At 39.3% G+C, this 23,439-nt stretch overlaps 1 protein-coding gene across 1 annotated transcript in view; it reads left to right on the plus strand.

Moving 5' to 3' along the window:
- Positions 1 to 23,050, plus strand: part of mccc2.L (methylcrotonyl-CoA carboxylase subunit 2 L homeolog) — a 42,584-nt gene extending 19,534 nt beyond the window's left edge. The window contains exons 8-12 of the mRNA XM_041585054.1: positions 4,409 to 4,479; positions 11,042 to 11,186; positions 13,461 to 13,674; positions 19,648 to 19,733; positions 22,892 to 23,050. Coding sequence (XP_041440988.1) covers positions 4,409 to 4,479; positions 11,042 to 11,186; positions 13,461 to 13,674; positions 19,648 to 19,733; positions 22,892 to 22,994 — 619 coding nt within the window. The 3' untranslated portion in view covers positions 22,995 to 23,050. The remainder of the gene's footprint in view (positions 1 to 4,408; positions 4,480 to 11,041; positions 11,187 to 13,460; positions 13,675 to 19,647; positions 19,734 to 22,891) is intronic.
- Positions 23,051 to 23,439: the final 389 nt, after the last annotated feature.

The raw sequence follows: 23,439 nt of genomic DNA on the forward strand, positions 1-23,439 counted from the left end.
TTATTTTTCAGTTTTTCAGCAGCTTTCACCAGTTTTACTCTAGGAGTATGTGCGAGAGCTGTCCTGTCATGTAGAGAGATGCGGTGGAATCAGCGGTAGGCGTATGTGAGAGAGTGTATGTAGCCTGTTCCTAAGGAATTGGAACCATCTAGTATTTTCAGAGTGCAGCGCACTGAGCTGATTAAAATAGTACAACGTTCCCCTTCTGTGCCCGTGTACAGCAGCGCACATACTCCCAGAGCAAAACTAGTGAAAGCTGCTGACCCCTGTGCAGGTGGATCGACTAAACATAGTTAGACAAAGTTCCTACCACTAATTCCACTGCATCTCTCTATGTGGCATCAGGACACAGCAAATTAGGTAACGAATTGGACTCACACAGAGCAGGCACTGAATGGAGCAGAACCATTAGGATTGTGTGTGTGACAAGTACAACGTGCCCTCCATCAGCTCCATCAGTCTGATCCTACGGAATAAGATTGGGAACCTGGCCCAGCAGTTCCAAGAAGGAGATCGGGCAGAGGATGCGCTGTCAGTGAATAGCCAGGAGGAGAAATCGAGCGCCGGAGGATGGATGGTCGCCCTGTCCAGTTTTCTGAAGAGGGGAAGCAGAGTTTCTGTAAGTTATTTGTTAATAAAGGCTTTGCTATTTTATATTTTAATTTGTCTTGGTGTTTTTTTTTCATTTATTTTAACAAATTTTTTTGTAAAAATTTTTGATGTTACTGGTCCTTTAAGGGATATATGTGCTGTTAATATGAATGAATTTTGTTCCAACAGCGCCACCTGCTGCTCATTTTCCCACCAGTCTGACCACCAAGTAGTCAAGGAAGTTGTCAGTAGAAAGAAAGAGGCTGCTCTGATGTTCTTCTGCTTAGGAAACATTGGAGAGAGGTTTCTAATTTTTTTCCTAAGCAGAAGAACATCAGAGCAGCCTCTTTCTTTCTACTGACAACTTCCTTGACTACTTGGTGGTCAGACTGGTGGGAAACTGACCAGCAGGTGGCGCTGTTGGAACAAAATTCATTCATATTAACAGCTAATGTATCCTTTAATATCTTGGAATGAAAAAGAAATAAATTATGAATGTAAATGATAAAATGCTTAGAATAGCCCCCTGATCAATTTTGCATTTACATATTTTAAAGGTTTACTTATCCTTTAACACCTTTATAGAACTTTGGTGGGGATAATTCAAAGAATAAATACAGTACACTTAGGGGCAGATTTATCAAGGGTCAAAGTGAATTTGAGGGAATATTCGAAGTAAAAAAATTTGAAATTCAAAGTAATTTTTCGGATACTTTGACCATCGAATAGTATACTACGACTTCGAATTTACTTCAAATTAGATTCGAAGTAAAATAGTTCGAATATTTGATAATCTAAGTACTATCTCTTTAAAAAAACTTCAAGTTCAATACTTCGCCAAATTAAACCTGCCGAAGTACTACGTTAGCCTATGGGGACCTTGTAGACTATTTTTCTAAGTCTTCACACATCGAAGTAAATTCGAATCGAACAATTTTACTTTGATCTTTCAATGGCCAAATTTGGTGAAAAATACTTCGACTTCGATATTCGAATTCAAAGTATTTCAATTCGATGGTCGAATTTTGAAGTATTTTTGACTTCAATATTCGACAATTGATAAATCTGCCCCCTTAATGGATAAACAAAATAAATTGGGATGCATAGTTGTGGCCCATTCTGAAATAGCCTTTTGTGGAAATGATGGGTTAAAGCTCCCATGGCCAGAGCTGATCAGATCATAAGAAGGTGTGCTGAGAATGAATTGAATGGATGGGGGAACATGCAAGTGGCAAAGTCATTTTTCATTGTCACAGAAAAAGTCTGAAATTGAATATACTATGAAGGAGCACAGGAGCTTAACAGGGAACAGCTGTTCAATACAGAGACTGAAAACAATAAGTGGGCAATATTGTGCTCAAGTCAATATCACATTTACTTTGTCTCCTTGTCACTGACTAGTTTTCATCTCTCAACTGGTCTTATTAAATTGCCATATAACGTAGATGAGAAGCCCTTGAGACCTATGCCATGGCAACAGGAAAAATCATTGTTCCCGAGCTTACAAAAGTAAAGGACTTCTTTCAAAGAAATGCCCCCTCCCCAGATATATTGGCCCCATATATTTTTAGAATTTATAATAATTGGACATCTGACGATCTTTGTCATGCGTAGCCAACCTCCATATCTTCAACTCCTGCTGAACTATTGCTCCATTATCCATAGTGAGCAATTGTGGGGGTGACTTCTGCGATGGATTATTGGACTGTTTAAAGCGACAGCACAAAAAGTGTCCAAATGTTCACCCTTTTGGATACCTATCTCCTTTTGACATAAAATCCTCTCCTAGTCCTTAGTGCATGTTAAGGTACTAAGTGCTCTGGCATCCTGGGGCAGAACATTGTGTGGAGGCATGGGCAAGAATCCAGTTTTGGAAAGTACAGGTATGGGATCCATTATCTGGAAGCACATTATCCAGAAAGCTCAGAATTATGGAAAGGCCATCTCCCATAGGGGCAAATTCACTAAGATTCGAAGTTGCGCCAGGCGCAACTTCGCCGCACTTCGCCAGGCGTAGTTTCGCCAGCGCTCCGCAAATTCACTAAAATACGAAGTTGCGCACAGGGGTAGCGTAAGGTTGCGAAGTTGCGCTAGCGTTGATTCGCTATGTAAAGCGAAGTTACGCTAGCGAAGGCTAATTTGCATACGGTGCCAAATTCAAATTTAATGGAGGAATACGTATCAGCACTACAAATGCCTAGAAAACCTTCAAATCATCAAATAAAAATTTTATTTTGCCCTACACATGTGCCCACTGTCTAGGTAAGTTGCCATGATTCAGGAAATGTAGGGGGGAAGGAGGGGAGCCCCAAAAATTTTTTCAGCCTATCACCCATAATGTAGAAAACACGCCAGCGTTTTTTGGGACTTAGAAAAAATTTTGACTTTTTTTGAAACAATCCCTATCTACTCTATTGCGCTTCGCCAGGTCTGAGGTGGCGAAGGATGTCTAGCGTAAAAGGTAGCGTTCAGTACACTGCGCAAGTTAGTGAATTTGCGTAGTTACATCGCTAGCGAAACTTCGCCAGGCGTAAGGGTGCGAAGTAACACTAACGAAACTAGGCCAGCGTTCGCTAGTGAATTTGCGCAGTAACGAAAATGACAAACGCTAGCAAAGTAACGCTAGCGTTCGGCGCTTCGGCGCTTAGTGAATTTGCCCCATAGACTCCATTTTAACAAATAATCCAAATGTAAAAAAAATGATTTCCCTTTTCTCTGTAATAATAAAGCAGTAGCTTGTACCTGATCCAAACTAAGATATAATCAATCCTTATTGGAAGCAAAACCAGCCTATTGTGTTTAATTAACATTTAAATGATTTTCTAGTAGCCTTAAGGCATGAAGATCCTAAATACGGAAAGATCCCTTATCCTGAAAAGCCCAGGCCCCAAGCATTCTGGGTAGCAGGTCCCATACCGGTATAAACCATCATAATCCTAAACATTTAGTTGCCTGCTGTACAGCCTTGTGTGTAATTACCTATATAAGAATGACAAGAGAAAATAATAGCCTTCATATATGATTGTTTGTGCAATATAATTCTCTGTAGATTATTCTGATGTGTCAGGTTAGTTTAACGTGACTAATGATTTCACTTACTATGCTAAATGTATCCCTTGCAGCAAATTAAAAAAGGCAATAAATATGTAGAGCAAGCTAAAAATGAATTGTCATACTGTAGCTTACAGGGAATCCATCATGTGCTAATTCTGTGTAACTTTTTTATGGCATCATTTTTTCTCTCTAATTAGATGTAGTTTAATAACTATGTCTTTGTGTTTATTGTGTGCGTGTTTATTATATATGGATGCCGCGGTGACAGGTATGTTGCAGTGTGGGCCAAAGCCTGGCTAGGTGCCAGCTTTGGAACTGATCCATTCCTCTGGCCTGCCAAATGTAATAAACCTTTATAATTATGTACAAAACTCCCAACAACAACAAATAAAAACATACTAAAAACAAACAATAACTGATACAATAGATGAAGAGGTTCACATACTAACTCTGTAATCGAATAATGGTGTATTGTATTAAATCTGAGACTATATTGATTAGTTCTGTTGGGTGTGTATATTCCATAAAGGAGCTTATTTTTTTCATGTTGGAATGATGTGCCATGTCTCAGGCTAAAGTAGAAGTAAGCTTTAAATTGTATCATGGTGTATTACGTAGTACTTATACCATGTGCAGGGTGTTTTGTTTTTAGCTATGCACATTTACCTGGGTATTACTAGCACTGCAACATCACATGTAACAAATAATTGCTTTGCCTGGTCTTTGTCATCATTATCAGTTCTGTTTTTGCTATTTCTAACAGGGGACCCACTTCATTCAGCTTTGTTGTCAAAGAACTATACCTCTCATTTTCTTACAGAATATTACAGGTTGGTATGTCATTACTTGCTTTTTTTTCTTAAAAATCATATTCTGACTTCATAAATTTACTTGCACTGGTTGCCCCTTTTTTCTCAGGTTTAAGAATTCGTAGTAAATACATGGCCATTTCGGCCAATGGAACACTAGACTTTTTTAAGCACGTCAGGCGTGGGCTGCTTTGGTGACTATCTTTTGGACCTAAATCATCCAAAAAAGTCCCATGTGCCATTGCCCTTAAAGGAGAACTAAACCCTAAAAACAAATAGGGCTAAAAATCCTATGTTTTATATAATGAACTTATTGCACCAGCCTAAAGTTTCAGCTTCTCAATAGCAGCAATGATCCAGGATTCCAAACCCATCACAGGGGATTCACCATCTTGGAAAGTGTCTGTGACACTCACTTGCTCAGTGGGCTCTGAGCAGCTGTTGAGAAGCTAAGCTTAGGGGTCGTTGCAAATTATCAAGCAGAAAATGAGGTTGGTCTGTAATATACCGTAAGCTGATGCTACAAGGCTGATTATTAAATTCTGATCATAATTATGCTGGAGTCTGAGCTGTCATGTAGTAATTATCCATATTAATTACTAATCAGCCTTATAGTGTGACATTTATAGTCTATGTGTACTGTATATTGTGAGTGGGTCCCTAAGCTCAGTAAGTGACGGCAGCACAGAGCATGTGCAGTGAATCAGCAGAAAAGAAGATGGGGAGCTACTGGGGCATCTTTGGAGACACAGATCTTTACTTCTAAAGGGCTGTGGTTGCCTTGGGCTGGTACAGAAGCACAAAACATAATGTACAACATTTCTGCCTACCTCTTTAGTTTAACTTTCCTTGTCCTTTAAGGCAAAAGCAGTATTGCCCAGTAAGCTTGTTTACAAGAAATTTGCAGCAGTTAGCAGGTGTGCCTACATTTCTCCTTATATAAACCAGTGCAGGTATGGGATCTTTTATCCAGAAACCAGTTTTGGGTAAAACAGAATAACATAAAGGCTGACTCCACTTTATCCAAATAATCCAAATCCAAGTGATTCCCCTTTTCTCTTTATTAATAAAAAAGAAAATTGTACTTGATGTAAGCTAAAATATAATTAATCCTTATGGGAAGCAAAACCAGCCTATTGTATATGTTTAATTTATAATGATTTTCTAGTAGTAGACTTAAGGTATGGAGTGATCCATTATCCAGAAAAACCCAGGTCCAGAGTATTTTGGATTACAGATCCCATACCTGTGTATGTGCGTGTGTGTGTATACAGTGGTGTGAAAAACTATTTGCCCCCTTCCTGATTTCTTATTCTTTTGCATGTTTGTCACACTTAAATGTTTCTGCTCATCAAAAACCGTTAAACTATTAGTCAAAGATAACATAATTGAACACAAAATGCAGTTTTTAAATGAAGGTTTACGTTATTAAGGGAGAAAAAAAACTCCAAATCTACATGGGCCTGTGTGAAAAGTGATTGCCCCCCTTGTTAAAAAATAACTTAACTGTGGTTTATCACACCTGAGTTCAATTTCAAAGGTTATAAAGCCATTTCTAAAGCTTTGGGACTCCAGCGAAACCACAGTGAGAGCCATTATCCACAAATGGCAAAAACATGGAACAGTGGTGAACCTTCCCAGGAGTGGCCGGCCGACCAAAATTACCCCAAGAGCGCAGAGACAACTCATCCGAGAGGCCACAAAAGACCCCAGGACAACATCTAAAGAACTGCAGGCCTCACTTGCCTCAATTAAGGTCAGTGTTCACGACTCCACCATAAGAAAGAGACTGGGCAAAAACGGCCTGCATGGCAGATTTCCAAGGCGCAAACCACTTTTAAGCAAAAAGAACATTAAGGCTCGTCTCAATTTTGCTAAAAAACATCTCAATGATTGCCAAGACTTTTGGGAAAATACCTTGTGGACCGACGAGACAAAAGTTGAACTTTTTGGAAGGTGCGCGTCCCGTTACATCTGGCGTAAAAGTAACACAGCATTTCAGAAAAAGAACATCATACCAACAGTAAAATATGGTGGTGGTAGTTCTAGGAACGTTCCCCGCACTGCCTCAGCTTAGTAATAGAATGCATCCAATCCTCCACGGGTACACCGCTATCCCGATATATACTTCAAAATTTCCAAGAATGAGGAGAGCACTCATAGATAGCAATTTATGCTGTGATGTGTTTATTCAGGCTTTACACGACATGTTTCGGATCCATGTTGATCCTTTATCAAGTGATAAAGGATCAACATGGATCCGAAACATGTCGTGTAAAGCCTGAATAAACACATCACAGCATAAATTGCTATCTATGAGTGCTCTCCTCATTCTTGGAAATGGTGGTGGTAGTGTGATGGTCTGGGGTTGTTTTGCTGCTTCAGGACCTGGAAGACTTGCTGTGATAGATGGAACCATGAATTCTACTGTCTACCAAAAAATCCTGAAGGAGAATGTCCGGCCATCTATTCGTCAACTCAAGCTGAAGCGATCTTGGGTGCTGCAGCAGGACAATGACCCAAAACACACCAGCAAATCCACCTCTGAATGGCTGAAGAAAAACAAAATGAAGACTTTGGAGTGGCCTAGTCAAAGTCCTGACCTGAATCCTATTGAGATGTTGTGGCATGACCTTAAAAAGGCGGTTCATGCTAGAAAACCCTCAAATAAAGCTGAATTACAACAATTCTGCAAAGATGAGTGGGCCAAAATTCCTCCAGAGCGCTGTAAAAGACTCGTTGCAAGTTATCGCAAACGCTTGATTGCAGTTATTGCTGCTAAGGGTGGCCCAACCAGTTATTAGGTTCAGGGGGCAATTACTTTTTCACACAGGTTTGGATTTCTTTTCTCCCTAAATAATAAAAACCCTCATTTAAAAACCTGCATTTTGTGCTTACTTGTGTTATCTTTGACTAATAGTTAAATGTGTTTGATGATCAGAAACATTTTGTGTGACAAACATGCAAAAGAATAAGAAATCAGGAAGGGGGCAAATAGTTTTTCACACCACTGTATATGTGTATATATGTATGTGATGGGCGGGCTGGACCTGATACCCGAGGCTGGGCGGGTTTGGGCCGACCTCACACCCCCTTTTCTGACCTTACAAATGTCGTCTTCAGGGTTGAACTTTTATAGACGTGCACCTGCTCGCCCCTCCCCCTTTTGTGACGTCATCGATGGGGCGGGTCGATAAAAGGGTCTATAAAAGGAACCCAGAAGTTGGGCGGGATGTGGGTCGGGAAAAGCCAACCCCCACATCACAAATATAGATTATAGGTTGTATTTTGAAATATTGTATTTGCCCACTTCCTTATCTTTGCCAATTGAAAAGGGTAATTGATGAGTTACTGCAGCAATAGACATGGGAGATGTGTTATTTCACCTCCTGGGTATATCGCTCTGTGCCCACTGCAGATAATGTAAAACTAGTACATTGGCTCAAGTTTACTTTTATTTTGCCATTTATGTACTGTACATACATGTCCTTGTCGGTTTTACAGCAGCATTTTCCTTTTGTACTTTGCCCTGTTGTTCCATATTGTACGTATGAAGGCTAAATTCATTATTCACTTGTCAGGAATGTGAGAAAACCTCTATATTTTCCCCATTATTAAACAGTGTTGAGTTGTTTTTTTTTTGTTTATGCATTCTGGCTATGACCCCTTTAAACATTAAAATGTGCAAATACCCACTTATTACTTACTCACTTATTACTGTTTGGCAAATCTAGTGCTGACAGTTATATGAAAAACGATGTTGTATGGATAAAGCCTGTATAATGTGTTCTTTGATACATAGAACCTTGGTAAATGCATTAAACAATTTTTAGTGGAACCTTGAAATGAGAAATAATTCCCCTCTCATCTTTTCACTTATTTTGTGGCTTACTGACCAGCTGCAGCTCCAGCTATCATGTTATTGACCAAGAACCCCCCTACTCAGTGCAAAGCAACCTAAGAAATGAGCGTTTCTTCTCTGTGTCATAGTGCAGAGCAATACTCAGCAAACTGATCAGTTTATAAAACAAGATACATTTACAAAAGCTGGATTATAAAAATAAAATAGTCATGTGATGTAAAGGTGCTTACTCGACTCTTGGGAAGTTGAAGGTCATCCACACACCCTTAAAGGCCGCACCCATACTGTGTACCCCCAATCAAACATCCTGGACCTAGAGATATCCACCCTTCTGGATGCACAACAATCTTCACATAGGGATCTAAGTTACTTGTAGAAGTGGGTTGCATGCCCATGCAGGTTTGAAAATTGAGTTTATAGTGGTTCACTTCTGGCAAAATAGTTTACACCGCTAAATGAAAAAACAAATCATTGTTTCCATACAATTTGTAAATTCATGCATATTTCTTAGATTTCTTTTGCCATTATTCACTTGTGTGGCACAGGGTAGGATGTTGCCTGTTGCAGAACTGGTGGTTATAGTAATTGGTTTATACATGGGGACTCAGAGCTAGGAAAAAAAGCTGTGTATGTGGTTCTGTCTGCTCAGCTGTAGAAATATGGATTGGTAATATGCACCTGGTATGTAGAAAAGGCCTACCTTTGGTCATTTACTAAATGTTATCTATTTAATAGACTATAATCAGAGGCAGACCAAGAAGAATTGATGCCCAAGGCAAATACCCTATTTTCCACTTGCTATTGCCAGCCACCTGCCACAAAGGTCTCCCCTTCTGCACCAGTCACTCATCCGTCCAACCAAGATGGACTCAGTGGTAGCGGAGAATAACATGCAGGCATTTTCTTTTTATTTCTGAATTGCACCTTCCCACCATTGCACCTTAGAATAGTACCTTTTCTGCCTTCCCCTGCCCTAAATGTAATCCATATTTTATATTCAGTTTAGAAAGAATATAAGACTTGTTCTGCTGACAATGATGATGGGTTTCACATCACTTCAGTAGGTCTGATTTTTTTTGTTTTATTGTTGATGTAAGTGGGGAAGAGCTGACAAATTTTTACAAATGCTAGATGACATGGCAAAGGAGCTGCTGCTCTGTTCTGTATATAAAGATGTGTCAGTAGAAGAACACTGGTAGGACAGAGACAGAGCATGGGGATGAGTATGAATAAAGAGAAGGTTCATAGGTGTGAATGTTTTTGGTATATTTGTTCTGATTTCTTGTGTGGCTATGTCAGTGTAGGCAAATGCAACCAGGTTAATGAAGATACACTGTGGTGCTCGTATAGTATTTTCAGTAGCTATTGATATTGCTCAGTAGAAAAGATCTCTTAAGATTTACAAAGACCCTTTCTTAATTGTTCAGCCCTCTATTGACTGACTTTGCATCCATTTCAAATAAATCCTTATTTTTCAGGGTTTAACGATTTGGTGTCAGCGTTAACATCCCATAGCACAGAATGGAGTTCAACCACTCGACGCTGTTCAACATATTTTGATAAATTGGCGCATTGATCAAAGCAGTGAATTCTTTGATAAATGAGTGATTTCACGAAAACACTTTTCCCAACTGTCGGGAACACAAGGATTCCCCAGACATAACCGTAATAAATCTGCCCTTATGCTAGGAAAGTATTAAATGCTGTGATCCATAGATTTTCTGAAATTTGCCCAACATAAATAAATCAATGTTTAAACCAAAGACAAAATCTGTATGAAAGATCTATACAGCTCCTATACGAATTTAAATGTATTTTGTTTTAGTCCATTTTCCTTCACTTTCAATAAAGAAAATGCATCAGTTTATCCTCTGAGCTTCTTACCATTGATAAAATAAAAGGAGTTCTCAACTCCATGGATATAGGAAAGCGCGTCATCCAACCTTTCCAACCCAGCAAACGAGATCTGGCATTCCAGGCTCTTGATTAGCATTAGGAAAGAATGTTATGATTGGATAGAGCAGGCAGTTCACTGGACACCCCTGAATCGTGAGTACTGACCAAACAAGAGATTTGAAGTATGTGCTTGAGTTAATTCCCTTACCCTGAAGTGACACTTGGACATAGACAGGCTGCACAAATCCGTAATGCAATAAAACCTCAGATTTCCTACAAACCACACAAAAAGGCTTATTTTATTATAGAAATAAATTGGCTGTTCACATTCCTCTACCGCCAAGATGTTTATTAGGACCACTGAAAATGTCAAGTGTAAATAAGGTATTTACATTCTAACTCCTCCACTTTCCATCAGAATACTGGCACACGTTCACTCATCCTTAGGGACAGATTAGTTATACTGGGGTGAAGGCAACTAAAGGTTACTTGTTTGCAAATGGGCACAAGATGTCACTCACTTGTCACATGGTTCATGTTATTGCTGGTTGGATCTAATGTTGCTAAGAAGTTCCAGCCAGTTAGACCTACTTGGCGTTTAATTTACAGCAAAAGTCTCGTTTACATATAACGTGCGTTCTAATGGAGCTAAAGAAAATGTCAGGGTTATTTTTCTACTTAAGACATGATTACACCACATGGTTCCATGGAGTAATGAGGACCTCTATTAGCTATGCACAATAAACATCATAATATGTTGAATTGTAATGTTGGTCGCTTTGTAACTGTCAGTACAGCGGATGAAAATTGTTGCACTTTTGTCTTCCAGGCTTTATGGTTGGCCGAGATTATGAAGCTGGAGGGATAGCAAAGGACGGAGCAAAGATGGTGACTGCCGTGGCTTGCGCTAATGTGCCCAAAATTGGAGGTTCTTATGGGGCTGGAAACTACGGCATGTGTGGGAGAGCTTATTGGTACCGCCTAACTTAAACCTTGTAGTATGAGGTGTAGATAACAAAATGCTAATTGCTTCTCAATAAGAAAAAGATTTTCCTCTGCTCAACTCCAATTGTATTGATATGTTTTATGTCACTGTCATTGTCCACCCCCCCATTCAATATAGTGCAATACACATAGGGACATAGCCATTATTATTTGATTGAAGTCCCAACATTTAGCCTTATTATTCCCAATACAGAAAAAAAAAATATCAGTTTTGCTTCAGTATGCTCATTCAATGAATTTCAGTTTATTGGTACTCTGTTAGAGATCTGTACAGAACATCTGTTACGGAGGCTGTAAATGTATAGCTGCAAAAGGATGTTCTTGCTTCAGGTCCTTTCTGCAGTCCGCATAGGAACTGATAGAGTTGATATAGCAGGACCTGTTGTTTATAAGACAACACTGTTATTAAGCTGGCCACAGACGGAAAGATCCGATCGTACGAATCAACGTACGATCGGACTTTCCCATCTCCCGACCTGCCACTAACCATAAAGATCAAAGTCTTACCATACAGAAGTAGTAAGAACAGATCAGCCGATGTTCTGCCCCTGACAGCAATCGTACGATAGTTATGTCCGACAAAGCTAGTGACAGTCTCCCACTGAAAATCGTACGATAGGCAATACACGCAGAGATATTACACGCAGCCGACAGAAATTTTCTAACCTTTCCGATCGACCAAACGACCAATCTCCGCCGGACGTAAAATGCCGGGACTCTCCACACACGGTCCGAATATCGTATGAATCCTCGATTCGTACGATCGGATCTTTACGTCTATGGCCAGTTTTACTGGGTAACAGACACTGGTTAGTCAAGGATGAAAATGCACTACATTACCTATAATATGCTTCCTAATGCAATACTGTATAGCGTACTGCCCATATACACAACTGAAACCCTCTGGGGCAAATTCACTAAGCGCCGAACGCTAGCGTTACTTCGCTAGCGTTTGTCATTTTCGTTACTGCGCAAATTCACTAACGAACGCTGGCGTAGTTTCGCTAGTGTTACTTCCCACCCTTACGCCTGGCGAAGTTTCGATAGCGACGTAACTACGCAAATTCACTAACGCGCGCAGTGTACTGAACGCTAACTTTTACGCTAGACTTCCTTCGCCACCTTAGACCTGGCGAAGCGCAATAGAGTAGATAGGGATTGTTTCAAAAAAAGTCAAAAATGTTTCTAAGTCCCAAAAAACGCTGGCGTGTTTTCTACATTATGGGTGATAGGCTGAAAAAGATCGAAAAATTTTTTGGGGCTCCCCTCCTTCCCCCCTACATTTCCTGACTCATAGCAACTTACCTAGACAGTGGGCACATGTGTAGGGCAAAATAAAATTTTTATTTGATGATTTGAAGGTTTTCTAGCCATTTGTAGTGCTGATACGTATTCCTCCATTGAAATTTGAATTTCGCGCCATATGCAAATTAGCCTTCGCTAGCACAACTTCGCAACCTTACGCTACCCATGAGCGCAACTTCGGATTTTAGTGAATTTGCGAAGCGCTGGCGAAACTACGCCTGGTGAAGTGTGGCGAAGTGCGGCGAAGTTACGCCTGGGGCAACTACGAATCTTAGTGAATTTGCCACAATATGTCAATGAGTTCTGCTTATTGTCTTAATTTAACACTTAATTAATCTTAATTAAACACCTGTATCTAGTTTGTCTTTGTTTAATCTGGAGGCCCATGTGACTGTACAGTCCAGTACATTTAAGGGAGCAACTACCCCATCCAAAAATCTCCCTGTGCTTCACGTGTTAACTTGACCCCCACAGGTATATATGATATACGTAATGTCCAAACACACACGGAGCAAAAAAGCAGGGGCGTATAAATAATTAGTAAAATATCACCTTTAATAGTCCATCTTTAAAATCCATAGTAATTCCAACTCATCCCAACATTGTGGATCACACGCTCGACGTGTTTCGTGGGGTCTCGCAACTTCCTCAGAAGCGATCCGTGTGTGTTTGGACATTACCCATGTGACTGTGCCAGGGATGTGTGCATGTCCTTTGAGCTCATCATAAAGCACTTTCCTCTCCATCCTCTTATAAGTATGCAGTTAATCGAAGTCTCAATGCTCCTACCACCATTGCATTGAGAGGGAATTAGAATTATTAAATCTTTCCTCTCTCCACTCTCCCACATGGGTCTTCTAAGGCAGCTGGATGGGGGAAGTAAAGGGTCTTCTTTATTTTCAGTTTCAATAAACTGTAACAATGATATTTTTGGGGTGTTTGTTGCTTATAGGTGGATTTTGTCATTTTAACCTGTTTTATTTTTTCTTTCTTATTTTGGTATTCTATTTCCTTATTTTTATCTGCTTCTTTTTCAGCCCACGGTTCTTATATGTGTGGCCAAACGCTCGCATCTCTGTAATGGGTGGGGAACAAGCCGCAACTGTATTGGCTACTATTGCAAAAGACCAGAAAGCAAGAGAAGGGAAACAGGTGAATGTTTGCTTAATATCCTTTTTCACACCACCCTAATATATATATATATATATATATATATATATATAGTTGTGCTCACCACTAATTTTTAAACCATTAGGTGGGGGTGCAATGAGGCTGTGACCACAAAATACATATAGACAAATACAAGAGTCCTCTGCACTCAACCCATTATCAATATATTTAAGACAGAGACATTTTGTGCATACTGCTACTAAAAAATGCCTTACCCTTTAAACAAAACAGGGATTGTTTGTCCATATATTGCAATATATTTAAGCTGGCCAACTACGTCAAAGTCATCCCATATCTGGCAAGTCCTACGCTCAATTTTCATCTGATTCATTAAGAATTCTATTGCTTCATTATACATTTTACAAAGGGACTAAGTTTTACCTGCAACTGAATCAGATGAAAACTGAGCGTAGGACTGGCCAGATATGGGATGACATTGACATATTTGGCCAACTACGTTATTGAGAGCCTATGTCATTCAACACTGTCTACAGGTATGTGACCTGTTATCCAGAAAGATCGGGACCTGGGGTTTTCTGTCTTTCTCTTATTTCAATCCCGTACCTTAAAGGAGAATTCAACCACTTATTAAATTAACCCTCCCCTACACTATATAGACCCGCCTCCCCCCAGCCTAGCTGCTACCCCAGGTAAATACCTCTACTCCTAGCCGTATCGGTGCATGCACAGTTGGAGCTGCCAGTCCCAAACAACTGCGCATGCGCCGAAAGTCACAGAGATTCCGGAAGCGCCAGAAAAAGACCCGAAGATTACAAAAGAAGATGGCTGTTGTGAACTCCGATGCCCTGAATCTGCACCAAGGGGTAAGAAAAAAGTTAGGGGCATAGACCCAGGGTAGCAGCTAGGCTGGGAGGGAGGAGGGAGGGGGGTCTATGTAGGGTAGGGGGGGTAGGGTTTTTTTTAATAAGGGGTTGAAGTCTCCTTTTAGGGTCAGTCCACACGAGCAGATCTCCATGCTTTATCTGGAAAACCCCAAGTCCCAAGCATTCTGTATAAGAGATCACATACCTGTATTCCCATTAACTCGCCAGATTGCCAAAGGTTGGGTCGCCCATATATTAACTTGAAAGAGGTTGTTTCTATAGTGCAGGCATGCTTATACATCTGTGTTAACAAAGTGGTTTCTACAATGTGCAGCACGGAAATGATTAAAGCCGGGGCAGCGTAACAATTTCTTTAGCTTTTCTGCTTTTTTCCCCATCGCACTTTTGCAGTTGAAGGATTGTGTATCAGTTATTATAAAAGCAACAGGGTTGGAAAACTACCAATAAGGAGAGTGTACCTCAAGAAAACATTGGCTTTTACTAGAGCCCTATTGAAATAACTCTTTGTTTTACAGTTTTGCTTTTTACTGTTTTGCCTGGTTATGTTATTAACCAGGCACATCTTACCCAGGCCCCTGTTACACACACTAACACCCCATTCTTGCCATGGCCATGCCCTGACCATACTCCCTACTTTGCCTATTTCAGAGGATTTCAGGTGCAATACAGTACTTTTAAATGACAGCGACAGTGGGTAAGTAAAATTAGGGAGGCTGGTTTTTACTGCAACTGACCGGGTAAGAGGATGAAAATGAGGTGATAATGAGGGGTAGCTCTTTAAAATTTAAGGTGAAGGGATATGTCTGAATTAAACCACTGTGAAAGAGTGCTGCATTCTCATTCAACTGATGGACTTCATTGGATATAAATTGGGCCCTATGACTGGGCCCAAATCAGTAGAACATTGGAATGTGGTCACTTGCATGGTGCCAGTCCATGGCCTGGGGGATGATAGGCCAGTGTATTCTCACTTTTACTCCTTTATGTGCTCTAAAAATTATTCTCCTTACGTAGGTTGCATCCTTAACCCAAAATATCATTTGGAAAAGTGTATCAATCTGCGCCAAGTAACTACGCATTCTACATTGTACATGGCACAAAAACAAATTCATTTATATTCTCTTTAAAGAAAACAAAATACTTAGCCCTTTGCTTTAGGCTCTTCCATTGTCTTTCCTTCATTCTCTCTCTCACAACTACAGTGCATTTTCCAGCTGGGCATATGTGCCCCCTTTTCTCTTGATTACTAATTCAATTCAAGGAAAACTGTGACATGCTTATGCCTAAAATTTGCGGATCTAATAAAATAAAGGTCATGCAATTTTATCAGCTAATGGCAATTTATAATTTATTCTTTTTTTTCCACCAGCTCACCCCATGAAAATATTTATAATTTGCAATGGGAGTATAGTTTGTAAATTTTGTGTGGCACAAATAGTAGTATAATATTGCAGTTTGTTTGATTGAGTTCTATTTATGCTGAAAATGCTTTATTTAAACTTTTTTTGCCATACATTTAACTGCAGGGAAAGCCGTGCGACCATATAAGGAAGTCAATTAGAGTGTGACTGTTTAAGACTCGCCCCACCACGCAATGTCCCTCCAATCAGCTCCGCAAGCTCCATGTGCTCATCCACTAGCGTCCCAGCTGATACAGGTCCAAATGAGCAAATCAGGCGGCACTCCGGATAGGTTTGAGGAGGTTTATTGTAAGTTTAGGGTAACAATGTCGCCTTACGCAATTCGGGAAACATTCCCTTAATCATAGGCATTCCTATGATTATGCCTCGATGCCTATCATTTAGGGAATGTATCCTGAAACGCATAAGACGATGTTGTTACCCTAATGTTGCAATAAACCTCTTCAAACCTATCCAGAGTGCCACCTGATTTGCTCATTTGGACCTGTACGACCATATGATTAGATGGAGCCATTTCTATTGAATGAGTGTGCTCTGTATTTTTAACTGAAGAGAAAAAATCCAGGAACAAAAATATTGCCTTTTAAGTTCGGAATTCCTTGAATACAGACATGTTAGCTCCCCCAAATTTGTCTGCAGTCTCCTTGGCAGGGGCGTAACTACAATACAACAGATTGTCTGTTGTCTACTTTACTTTCTTCATTTTCTTTTCTCCCTGTCTTTTCTTCCTGCAGCACAAAGTACCAACATGCGCATATGGGTTAAAGCAGATAGCAAAATATAGTGGGGGTTGTCGAATTTCAGATGGGCCCTGTGGGTGCACAATACACCTCTCCCTCACTGATTTAAGCCCCTCTCACCCAGCCGCAATAAGAAATTCATCTCCCATCTCTTCATCAAACTTGCCTCCTCAATTAAAATGCATAGAATCATCACCCAAAGTCCTCCAATATCGTCCATGCAGTGAAGCAGGGAGTATGGTGAGTACATGGCCATGAGGCTCCTCAGACCAGTTGGGATCCTGGTTGGCATCTCTGTGGATAAACTGTTGCCAACAAATGCCACTGAATGCAGCCCTGCAGACAATCTGCTATCTATTAATAAAGCAGTATTAAAAGAAACAGCCATCTAAACTCCAGACATTGGTGCATAAAATAATATTATAAAAATTGTGTAAAAATTAGCTTTATACACCGCTTTATAAATAGCCCATAGTTATGGGGCCAGTTACTCAGTCTTGCTGTGCCTCTGACACCCCATGCTGGTGCCTCCAATCAGTTTACATATAGGGAGATTCAGCTCTTCTTTACTTCTGTCTTTTATATTGTTTGGCCTCTCCCTGCAAATGACAGGTTGGTTGTTGGGAGGGGGGCACAACTCCCCAAATTGCACCTCAATTTGCTTAAATGATAGTGGTCTTGATCCGCCACCTGAGGCAGCTTTCCTACTTCGGAACACACTCCCCCCCATGCTCACTTTTCGGGGTCCCATCGCTAATTCAGAGAGCGCAATTGCACTCTTTACACTATAAGAGCTGAATTCCCGGTTAGAAAATGGAAATTTGACTCTTAAAGGAACAGTGACATCAAAAAATTAAAGTGTTTAAAAGTAATACAAATATAATGCAATGTTGCCCTGCACTGGTAAAACTGCTGTGTTTGCTTCAGAAACACTACTATTGTTTATATAAATAAGCTGCTGTGTAGCAATGGGGCAGCCATTTAAAGGAGAAAAGTCTCAGGTTACACCGCAGATAAACTCTGTAGAACATAATGGTGTTATCTGTTATCCACTATTTAACCTGTGCCATAAAGCCTTTTTTCAATTTCCACCATTGCCACAAAGCAGCTTGTTTATATGAGCTATAGTAGTGTTTCTGAAGCAAACACATCAGTTTTACCAGTGCAGGGCAACATTAGATGATATATTCATTATTTTAAAACACTCTAATTTTTTTGATGTTACTGTTCCTTAAAAGTTACAAGTGGCTACTTCTTGCTACTCCTGAGAGGCAATTCAGAACATTTCCCACTGGGAATTGTGCAGGTGTTAAAATGCTGGGAATCAGCCCATGTGCCAGTGCTCTATGGAAACTTGGATTTTTACACTGACAATCACAGCTAATCCCCATTGAAATCATAGCTAATGCCCTATACTGCATCTGATACAGCACTATTCACTAATACCACTCTCAACCAATAACTCGCATTTTATTTCTTTATTTGAGATTTTTCAATTGTAAGCTCTACTGAGCAGGGTGTGTGTGTGTGTGTGTGTGTGTGTATTTGTGTGTGTGTGTATTTGTGTGTGTGTGTGTGTGTGTGTGTGTGTGTGTGTGTGTGTGTGTGTGTGTGTGTGTGTGTGTGTAAAATACAGCATACAGATATTATTAAGGCCAATTGCTTTTGTACAGGTCAATAGAATTTTTTAACAGGGGGCACTTTATTATAATACACAAGTTTCAGTGATTCATGTGACAGAAATTTCATCACTAAGCTCAGTTTATAGTTTATAAGGATATAATTTACAGGATATTCATGGCTCTTGTGTATTATAGTTATATGAGTATATGTAATACACACGCATATATATATATATATATATATATATATATATACACACATATATATACATATACAACAACTATAGAAAGATCTGCACTCACAGGTCTTATAAAAAATTAATAATATATTAGTTACACAGGACTGACGTTTCGGCCTTTCTCAAATACTTTGAGAAAGGCCTTGGGGAGGCCGAAACGTCAGTCCTGTGTAACTAATAAATTATAAATTTTTAATAAGACCTGTGAGTGCAGATCTTTCTACAGTTGTTGGAGATATTGTTTTGTTTCTGCACCCAGGCATATCAATTCTTTTTATCGAGAGTGCTGGCAAAACTTGGAGCTCTCTGTCTCTCTCTCTCTCTCTATTTATTACATTTTCATGAAATAAAAGAGGAGTGGTCAGTCAGCAGCCAGTTATTAAAGTAATTTGATTTGCAAATTAGCTGTGTCCAGTTGACACTTCGATTAGTTTTGCATACGGAAGGAATAATTGTAGCTGTATCTGCAGGTTGGCGGCACTATCGCAATCATAGTGTAATTGTATTTGGCTTTAGCCTCTGGCCATGGTGTACTGGGGAGAGATTTGTGTGTACACGCTATTTCTTTGTTATTATTTCTAATGACATTTGCTTGTTATATTAGCAGAATGATACCTATCAAATTATGTCTGATAACATTTGATGTGAACATTACCGGGACACCATTACTCACAAAGGTCACCGTTTGGTTTTTTTTTTTGCCATGTTTGTGTACTAAAGAAGGTTCCGTTAATGCATAATTCCCTCTTTTACAGTTGTTCCATGTAACTGTGTTGTTCAATTAATGATAAAATTGGGCAGGGTAGTGGGGTTACTAGGGGTCCTCATATACTGTATATTGTTTACAGAATAGCCCATGCACGTTTATATATTGGGCTTGAACATGTAACCCTATGTTTTCCTGCTCTTCTATCATACATTCTGTATCTCTGTGATTCCAGTAGTTGTAGAAGAATGATCTGATGGAACCTGTCATCCACACACCAGGGACCAGGACACAATATTCCTGTACACCATATTAGTAGCACCATGGTCCTGTTGAGCCTCATTGACCAATGCCATTAAATACATTTTCATTTTTGTTGCAGTTCTCTGAGCAGGAAGAAACGGCTCTGAAGGAACCAATCATTAGCAGGTTTGAAGAAGAGGGGAATCCCAACTATTCAAGTGCACGGTGAGATTTATTAAAGGAGAATCCATTTCCATTTTTAAAGTTGCTACATAATTGCTCATGTACAGCAACTATATTAAAAGCCCCAAACTCTCACACCATTTTTAGTTCGAAGACCTGTACAGGTATAGGGCTGGTTATCCAGAAAGCTCAGAATTACAGGAAGGCAGTCTCCTATTTACTCCATTTTACTAAAAAATTACTTAAAATTTTAAAACGTATTTACTTTTTCTCTGTAATAGTAAAACAGTACCATTATTGGAAGCAAATTGGGTTATTTGCTGTTTACATGATTTCCTAGTAGCCTTAAGGTATTGACATCCAAATTACAGAAAGATCCTTTTCTGGAAAACCCCAGGTCCCGAGCATTCTGGATAACAGGTCCCAAACCTGTACTTATTTTAAAGGCATTGATAAGGATTTTAAGCAGAACTCCCTTTTTTCTGAGTTGCACAAAACAGCTTTTCACAGGAGCTCATCTATATATTAAAATCAATTCTATTCTTTTATACTGAGCGAATATTGACTGTTCATTGCTATTTGGAAATCAGTACCGTATATATACTCGAGTATAAGCCGACCCGAGTATAAGCCGAGGTACCTAATTTTACCTACATAAACTGTGAAACCTTGTTGACTCGAGTATAAGCCTAGGGTGCTGGTAAGAGAGGTGTGCAAAATTTTCCTTAATAATATATAGCAACCCCTGAGTGTTAATGGGTAGTTTCTGAACCAGTAGTCCTTAGCGTCATTGCTAGGACGAGAGAGAGAGAGAGAGATTTATATTATGGTTGCTAAATTAACACATATATAGTATATATATATATATATATATATATATATAATATATATATATATATATATATATATATATATATATATATATATATACATATATATATATATAATAAAGCAATAGAAGGATTAGTTGGGATGTTTTCATTTACTTGAATGGTGACAGATAAACAGCATTTTTTCCAACTCCCTCTCATCAATGTGTGACTGGGGCTACAAATCTCCCAATAGGCCATTACCTTTAAAGGGAAATGATGTTTATTCGTGACCATTCAAATAAATGAAAAACATCCCAACTGATCCTTCTATTGCTTTATTATATATGTATATATACCGTATATGTAGCATTGATGTCTCTCTTCAGTATAGGGGCCACATGAAGTTGTGCCCGTTATGTGTAGGGGAGAGAGCAGTGAAACGAGCTGAGATTGACTTGTGTGGGAGCTGCCTCTACTCACAGAAAGTAGTGTCGTATTCTCCATTTGCTTAAGAGCAGCCAGGGGGGAGGGAGACAGCGAGAGAGACTGGATCGCATGTTAATTTACAGCATCTGAAAACCGGCACAATCAACCTGCATCTGCACCGGAATATGCGGAAGGGGCCATGTGATCTTTTCTTCCATGAAGGCTCTGCCGCCCCAGGTCCTAAAGCCCCCTGGATCGCATGCCAATATACAGCAGGTGCTGGACGCCCCTGCAATAACAATAATTACGGTAATGCTTCGAAAATAGCTTCCGGCTGAGCTAATGCATACAGCCAGGAACTAGGCAGCTGTGTGGGTCACAGGAGGAACTTTCATGGGCACAAATTGATGCGGTTTTGGTAATGACTCCAGTATAAGCCGAGGTAGACTTTTTCAGCACATTTTGGGTGCTGAAAAACTCGGCTTATACTCGAGTATATACGGTAAATTACTGTGGCTTCACCTAAAAAAAATTGTCTTCCAAAATAATATTCTTTCCAGCCAGACATGGTCTTTCTTGTTAAAATGTCAGATTATTTATATAAGTAGAGGTATGGGACCTGTTATTCAGAATGCTCGTGACCTGGGGTTTTCCGGATAACAGATCCTTCTGTAATTTGGATCTTTATACCTTAAGTCTACTAGAAAATCATGTAAACATGAAATAAACCCAATAGGCTGGTTTTGCTTCCAATAAGGATTAATTATATCTTAGTTGGGATCAAGTACAAGCTACTGTTTTATTATTACAGAGAAAAAGCAAATAATTTTTAAACTTTTGGATTATTTGAATAAAGTAGAGTCTATGGGAGACAGCCTTTCCATAATTCAGAGCTTTCTGGATAACCGATTTCCAGATAACGGATCCAATACCTGTATTATTGGGGCAAATTCACTAAGATTGGTAGTTGCGCCAGCATCCGCTTCGCCACACTTCGCCAGGCGTATTTTCGCCAGCGCTTCACAAATTCACTAAAATCCGAAGTTGCGCTCAGGGGAAGCGTAAGGTTGCGAAGTTGTGCTAGCGTTAATTCACCAAGCAAAGTGAAGTTACGCTAGCGATGCTTAATTTGCATACGGCGCAAAATTTAAGTTACAATGGAGGAATATGTAGCATCACTTCACAAGCCTGGGAAACCTTCAAAACAGCAATTAAAATTTTTATTTTGCCCTACACATGTTCCCACTGTATAGTTAAGGTGCCATGAGTTAGGAAATGTAGGGGGGAAGGAGGGGAGCCCCAAAAATTTTTTTCGATCTTTTTCAGCCTATCACCCATAAAAAAAGAAAAAAGCCAGCGTTTACTGATGTAATAAAGATCATTATGGATTGATGGATTCAGATCTATCCATTACAGTCATTACTATCCATCAACATTAGTTCATATTGATTAACATTCATCTAGGTAAATAGATTCCATCAGTATCAGCATTATAATGATATTGATCTAATCCAATGGAAAAGAACTTAAAGTGTAACCTGTTACAGGATTGGATACTTCAGGTCAGTTGATCTTTTGGGGTCTGAGGATCATACAATGTTATAGAATAGATTTTTCTGTATTGACCATTTATAAATGTGGTTCATTTGTTTCTTTTAAGTTCAGTTTTATGTTATAGGACGTAATAAAACATCAGAATTTCAAACTCAATCCATTTGTAGTTGGAAAAAGCCCTACAGTTTGTGAACCACTGATTTAGAGTGTAGGCTCTGTGGAGTCAAGAAACATTGTCCATAACTTGCTCTTGCTGCACATACATATCAATGATTCAGGTGCTTATTTCTAAGGGAAACTCGAGGTGAACAAGTGTCAGTATTTGCTGAATTTCCTTTTTCTTTACAGTAAATATACAAATAAAACCACTGCTGTGACAGTTAACACATTTTATATCCGTGTTTTTAGATTGTGGGATGATGGAATCATTGATCCAGCTGATACCAGGTTGGTTCTGGGACTAAGTCTGAGCGCAGCTTTAAATGCAGAAAACACAATTTGGAGTTTTTAGAATGTGATGAAAGTTCTGTGCGTTATCCCAACTTTGGAATCAAGAGAAGTGGGGACAAACTGATTGATTAATACATGTAAAATAAAATATTTTATTTATTTGTGTGTTCATTGGCCACAATAGTATGAATTCTACAACCAATTAGATGATTGCTTTCGGTGTTCAATTGAAAAAAATCTAATCACTTATTGGTTGCCATGGGTTACTGCCCAGGTACAAACATGCCCAGTCTTTATAAATGAGCCTCTATGGTTTTTAAACATCCAGTGCAAGAGATCTCTCCAATTCTGAGACTCCCTCAAAGATAAACTCCACCCAAAAAAATTCAATTATGGTTTTGACAACAATTATATTTACAAATAACTCTAAAATGACTTTTGCTGTTTTTAATTTGTGTATATGATTATGTTGAATTTGACTTAGAATTACACTCACTTTCATTATG

The sequence above is a fragment of the Xenopus laevis genome, chromosome 1L, assembly GCF_017654675.1.
Source record: "Xenopus laevis strain J_2021 chromosome 1L, Xenopus_laevis_v10.1, whole genome shotgun sequence".
Lineage (NCBI taxonomy): Eukaryota > Metazoa > Chordata > Amphibia > Anura > Pipidae > Xenopus > Xenopus laevis.